Source organism: Microcaecilia unicolor, chromosome 6, assembly GCF_901765095.1.
Source record: "Microcaecilia unicolor chromosome 6, aMicUni1.1, whole genome shotgun sequence".
NCBI lineage: Eukaryota > Metazoa > Chordata > Amphibia > Gymnophiona > Siphonopidae > Microcaecilia > Microcaecilia unicolor.
In genome coordinates, this window is record NC_044036.1 from 45,164,527 (window position 1) to 45,170,812 (window position 6,286).

General features: G+C 43.7%; 1 protein-coding gene across 1 annotated transcript; it reads left to right on the top strand.

Annotated features, from left to right (window-relative positions):
* Positions 1–939: 939 nt before the first annotated feature.
* Positions 940–4,949, top strand: GADD45A (growth arrest and DNA damage inducible alpha). Its single transcript, XM_030207513.1, has 4 exons — positions 940–1,232; positions 1,735–1,836; positions 1,975–2,188; positions 4,285–4,949. The coding sequence occupies exons 1-4, from the start codon at positions 1,192–1,194 to the stop codon at positions 4,396–4,398; spliced, it is 471 nt and encodes a 156-aa protein (XP_030063373.1). The 5' UTR covers positions 940–1,191; the 3' UTR covers positions 4,399–4,949.
* Positions 4,950–6,286: the final 1,337 nt, after the last annotated feature.

Genomic DNA, 6,286 nt, shown 5'->3' on the forward strand with positions numbered 1-6,286 from the left:
GAGAACTTTTCAAAAAATTATTGGGGGTGCTAAGCCCAATGGAAATTACCCCTCCCTTGACACATACAAGAATTTCTCATATTGGGGTGCCACAGAGTCGGTCTCCAATGCGCTAGACATACCGGAACAGAAAGAGGTTCGTATCACTTTAAATTAAAGTGGGGGGGGGGGGAAACCGCCTCTGATTTGGATAGCCAAGAGACCGATGCTACGGTAGTAGTACTTGCAGTTGCCATTCTCTTGCAAGCACCGGCAGTGAACACACCACACCGTTCACTTCTAGTCAGCGCCACTTATTTATAGCTCGCTCCACGCCGGAACCCGAGAGAAACTGCCTCGAGCGCCGTCGGTTGAGCAACTGCGAGCCGCGAGCCGTGACGTCACGGGCTCACGCGGCGCCTCTGCTCCTGATTGCTTCCATCTCCAGAGCACGGCCCAATATGAGACAGAAAAGAAGACTGGCTTCTGGCTATCTGTGCACCTGCGAAGTGGGGCAAGGGGGCTGAAGCAGCAATACAAGTGAGCTACAGATTCTACCGGTCCCCTTAAAAGAAAGAGTCGTGGGAAGGATAAAGAAACTAAACATGCACGATGCACCCGTCAATGAAACTGCTGCTGTCAAAAGCAATAAGAAAAAAAAAACCATAGTCCAGAAACAAAAAAAAAAAAAAAGATGATGCGTGTTTGGCGATGGCCAAATTGCCAGGCAGTCTTCTCTCCTCTTCCCCCGCCCTCCCCCAAGAACCCGCCTTTCTCAATGCAAACATCCAATTGGAAGAAGGGAAATAAAGTTGGCACCAAGGAGTGTTTTGACCTAGCATTTGCCCGGGCTGGTCCCAGGCAGGGGTCAAGTTGAATGCGAAGAGTAATTTGCATGCGCCAATGAGGTGCTCGGGATGCAAATGAGCCGGGAGACGGTTGGCTGGGTGAGGCTCGCTCTGTGTGGGCGAGAGTGGGTGGGTTGAGCGCTGACGGACACGGGCGTTCTTCTGTGTAGTTTGTGTGCTAGAGCTGAGTATCGAGGACGCTGCTGCTGCACTGGGGTGTCCTGTCACCGCTTAAGGGAGCTACCGACACGGGAGTTTAAACTATTGTCCAGCAGCAGTAACTATCCAGGAACACAGTGGGCCAGACGGAGCGAGCACGGAAGGCAGCTGCCAGGTGCCTTTCGCAGGATTGTGCAAGTGCAATATGACTTTGGAGGAATTTACCGGCGATCAAGCGATGGGAAGGTACGTGGCGCTTGTTCTTTTCTCCACTTGCTCGCGTTTGTTTGCAGACATGGGGCGTTTGGGCAGTGACGAAGTTTTGCATGGGTTGGTAGGGGGATCATTTGTTCCGGTTGGGAGACACGAACGTTTTTATAAGACCCAGGGGGGGGAAAGGAGGAACAGAGATCATCAAAACTGTTGGGGATGTTTATAGAAACTTTCCTCCCCCCCTCTCCTATTTTCTTCAGGAAAAAACCGCCCTTGAATGAAAGCTTAGTATTAATAGTCGATGGCCAGATTCCTGTCAGGATTTTAAACTTTTCTTAACATTGGCATTGGTGGGGTTATATTAAATAGTGTGAATGGCAAGACTGATGTTTTTCAAATCATGGGGAAACCCATTGTGTCTTAATAAAAATCCGGGATGCATCAGGACCGTCTTACACGGTTGTTGAGAGCTTACGCATCTGCAGATATTATTATTCTCTCTGTATGTGTGACATAAATCATATTTTGTTGGCAGGATGGACATGGTGGGCAATGCATTGGAAGAAGTTCTCAGCAAGTCCCTGACTCAGAGAAGCATCACCGTCGGCGTTTACGAGGCTGCCAAACTCTTGAACGTGTAAGTAGTATTCAACTGTTGCATCGATGAAACGATTAACCGTCAGCTCCGTGTGCTTCTAGCCAGGAGCAAAATGGCTCGCTCGCCTGTAACACCGGCCAGAGTGGACGTTAATCTCTTATCTGTTTCCCTCCCCAGGGATCCAGACAACGTCGTGCTTTGTTTGTTAGCGGCCGATGAGGAGGACGATCAGGATGTTGCTTTGCAAATTCACTTCACGCTGATCCAGGCTTTCTGCTGTGAAAATGACATCGACATCCTGCGTGTGAGCAATGTGAGCCGGCTGGCCGAGATCCTGGGCGGGGCTGACAAAGCCGGGGAACCTGCCGATCTGCATTGTGTGCTGGTGACGGTAAGCCCCCGCCTCCACCTCGCCTGCGTTCTTTTAAAGACCCCGCTGCACTTCGCTGCATTCAATTCTAATTGTACAGGCGATCTGGGCTTTTCAGGGAAATCTTGCATTGAGGGAGGGGAGGGGGATCCCTACCACTGGCTAGCAAACGGGGAGGGGATGTAGTAGCCAAGTTTATTCTCTGTGTGTGGGATGCAACTAGCCCCCCCTTAAGTAGAGGGTGGTTATAAATATTTACAACTATTTTAGTGTGTTTAGCTCCTTGGCTGAAGGAGGATTATACTTCTTTACCTGGCTGGATGCGTTTGGAGTCGGTGACACAGTGTAAACTGTGCCTATTATAGGACAGTGCACACACACACATTTATTCGCCTTCTGGCCTCCTCCCCACAGAATAAGAAGCAAATCACAAGAGGAAATGGAAACAAATTAGTATGTGAGGAATGTTGCTGATATTGCTGTTTAATTTAAGTTTTCCAGAGAGGAAACAGTTAACTATTACCTGGTGTTCCTTGAGCTCACTGTTCAGTGACTTTACCTGCTGCTGTGCAGAGAGGCCTTTAACCTTCAAAGATTTGCGTTCACAGTTTTTAAAAATCTGATAAGGCAGGTTATTCCTGGTAACAACATGTTCAAACATGTAGAAACCTCTCAGTTCGAATGTACCTGGCAATTCATTCATTATCTGTTAGTGCACTTACCTGCACTGATTGCATTTTTGTTCTCTAGTGGAGATATAAATGGGTTGTGTTAAACAGCACTAAAGGACCCCTACAATGAGAAATACCCTATAATTTATACATCTGTTTTCTGGAGCTGCTATGACCTACAACAAAGTTTATTAAATTCTCCTTTTCTAACCTAGGTTGTTAGTGCCCTTTCTTGCCCTTTATGGTCTAAATAAAATACAAATTTAAATGCATACTAGGACACCTCAAAGCTCTATGGAATATTGTATATATTTTTTCTTGAGATAGTAGATCATTCATACTTTTTTGGGGGTACCAGCTCAGACTGGAATTTTGGTCCCGCAAGGCAGTGTGTTCGTTGTGTCTGTCCATTACCTTATTTCAGAAGACAAATCTAAACATTTATTGTTTTTTTTTTCTTTTATCTTGTTTACAAATGCCGAAATTAGTTCAGTTTACTATTTGATATATTATACTTCTCACCAATTGGCACAACGGAGCTTTTACAAAATCATTTTTTCATAACTGGGAGGGGATGAGGATTTCCCTTATTTTATATTCTTTCCTCACTCCAACCTCATTACTTGGTTTTGATCATTGTAGGGGTGATCCTAGGCCAGGCTCTTGCACCAGGACTACTAGAAACCTGAAATCCTGGACCCCGAATCCAGCCACAGGGAGTCATCTTTGAGCATAAAGCCCTCCCACACAGGCTTCTACAATCAGGTTATAATAGTACTGGAGAAAAAAACATCAAATATGCTTAAATTAAAAGCACCTTCTTTTCAGAGTGCAGCTTAGATGCACCACCAATAATCATACCAAATCCATTCAGGACTATCGCTGGTATGGACTTGGGATGGTTCTGGCTTAGATGGAAATGATCTTAACATGCTATTTTAAATTTGAATGCCACATGCCATTTTGGATGTTTTCACATTAGATCCAACTGTTTCCTTTGCTCTTTTGTTTTAATAATGTAAACTTCCTTCATGAGCTCCGCATTAAACCTTTTATGTTTTGCTGGTGTTCTTGCAAATGTTAAGTATCTGATCATACTATTTGGTTTTGCAACACACATTTGGCTAGCAGTTTGACTTTTCACTAGACCAGTGGTTCCCAAACTTGGTCCTGAAGGCACCCCATCCAGTCAGGTTTTCAGGATATCCACAATGAATATTTATGGAGGCAGTGCTTGCAAATCTCTCTCATGAATATTCATTGTGGATAACCTGAAAACCTGACTGACTGAAATGCCTCCAGGACCAGGACTGTCTTTTTTTTTTTTTTTAATTTTAAAGCCCTAAGATGCATGCTTATGTGCTTTAATGATCTATATGTACGTATTAGTGATTGTAGGAATGTGTTATACAAAACTTAATCTATTTACATGCCCTTGCTTTTTAGAATCCACATGCTTCTCAGTGCAAGGATCCAGCTCTTAATCAGGTGGTTTGCTTTTGTCGGGAGAGTCGATACCTGGATCAGTGGGTGCCGGTGATTAATCTTCCTGAACGATGATGCCATGCAAAGAAGATACCAGAAGCTAATTGCACTGAAGTTTTGAAATACCTTTATAATTGCTCAGGAAGGAACTCCCCAGTGATGCAAGGATTACAAAACTGTTCTGTGGGTAGTTGAGAGTGAAGTGTATGTCTTGTGTGACTGAAGCAAGACAATCCAATCTATGGAGATGGAAGGTCAGAAGATAGCAGAAGACGTGAAGAAAGTGGTTATGTTCAAACAGCTCTGATGACGATAATCAAACCAAACCAAAATCCATTCAGGACTAGCAATGATGTGCACTGGGATGGTGTTTTGGCCTAGAACGAAACAATTTTAACATGCTGTTTTAAGTTTGAATGCCACATGCAATTTTGGATGTTTTGGACTTAGATCCAAGTGTTATTTTTTTTCTTTTTTATAAGTATTTGTACATGGAGGGTAAGTTAATTATTAAAAGTTTATCTTTTTTTTTTATGCAATAAGTTATTCTACCATCTATTGAAGTTTATTTATCCTACAGAATTCTGAAAGAAAATGCCTGTAATAAATTAATAAAATTACACTGTTTACAAAATAGTTAGGAAAACTGTAATTCAGTGTTTGAATTTTTGGTTTTCAGTAAAATAAAAAAAAATAAACTAAAAAAACTCTGTATAAGGGTTTGTTTAGTCTTGTTGCTGCTGAAAAATTGACATTTACATGATTGCATTGCATTGGTTGGGACTGTGAGTTTTCAGGTCAACTCATGCATTACCCTAAATGAAAATCTTAGATGAAGATTGCTCCCCCCACCTCGTTTCTAAGGGGACCAGTGCAGAGACAAAACTTTGCTCTTTTTTTGGTGGCAGGGGCATTGATGATATTGGACATGACCCAATGTGCTAGGTAGTCCCAGAAGTACCAGGGAACCGCACGGGAAGGAAGGAAACTAAAGAAAACCAGAGTGGTCAATGAGCTTCTGAAATACTGCCCTTGCATCAGGAAAGTAGGTGTTGGGGGGCCATAGAGCAAGAGGTGCTTCATTTACCGTATTTTTCGGATTATAAGACACACCTAGGTTTAGAGGAGGGAAATAGGAAAAAAAAATTTTCGGACTATAAGACGCACTTTTTCTCTCCTCAAAAGCCTAGGTGCGTTTTATGGTCTGGTGCGTCTTGTCCAAATGCAGGGCGCCTGATCTGTGTTTTCCAGGCCCCCCCCCATCCCTCCGTTTTCCAAGGTCCCCCTCCCTCGCTCCGTAATTCCATTTTGCAAGGTCCCTTCCGTTCTGACGTCTGAGGGCGGGACCAGAGCAGAGAGAGACGTCAGAACGGAAGACTGACGTGCCCAGCGTGCATGCTTTTGCTACCACGACTAGGTAAAACTTTTAAAATTTGGAGGGAGTGCGAGGGGGGACCTTGCAAAACGGAATTACGGTGCTTTTTAAAATTACATTAGGGGACTATAAGACGCACCCCCATTTTATCCCAAATTTTGGGGGGAAAAGTGCGTCTTATAGTCCGAAAATACGGTAAGTCTTGTTCCTGTCAACAAATATAGAGGAGAGCTAGCATGACCACTGTTACGGCACTTATCCACCACAGAAGTCATGTTGCCTGCCTACGCATCAGTTTCCATTGTCCCTTACGGCAAGTACAGGCTCATGACGGAGGAGGGCAAAAGCTGTAAAACAAGGCTGTTTTTGATATTGCTTGGTATTATGTTCAGAAATCATCCCGTCAACTGTGGTAACTCGAAATTTGGATTTTGTGTCAGATATTTTTCTAGTATGAAGGTTTTGTATTCTGCTTTATTTTAATGAAAAACTCTTAAGGGCCCTTGTACTAAAGTGTGCTAAGTTTTTGCAAGTGTTCATTACCGCATATTAACACTGCTCGCAACTTACTATGGACACTTACTGCCT

What these genes read in the sequence shown, in the direction of transcription:
- GADD45A (XM_030207513.1), top strand. Translation starts at nt 1,192, where the DNA reads ATGACTTTGGAGGAATTTACCGGCGATCAAGCGATGGGAAG. An exon ending in GGCGATCAAGCGATGGGAAG is followed by an intron (nt 1,233 to 1,734) that starts GTACGTGGCGCT and finishes TTTTGTTGGCAG; the next exon opens with GATGGACATGGTGGGCAATG. An exon ending in GCTGCCAAACTCTTGAACGT is followed by an intron (nt 1,837 to 1,974) that starts GTAAGTAGTATT and finishes TTCCCTCCCCAG; the next exon opens with GGATCCAGACAACGTCGTGC.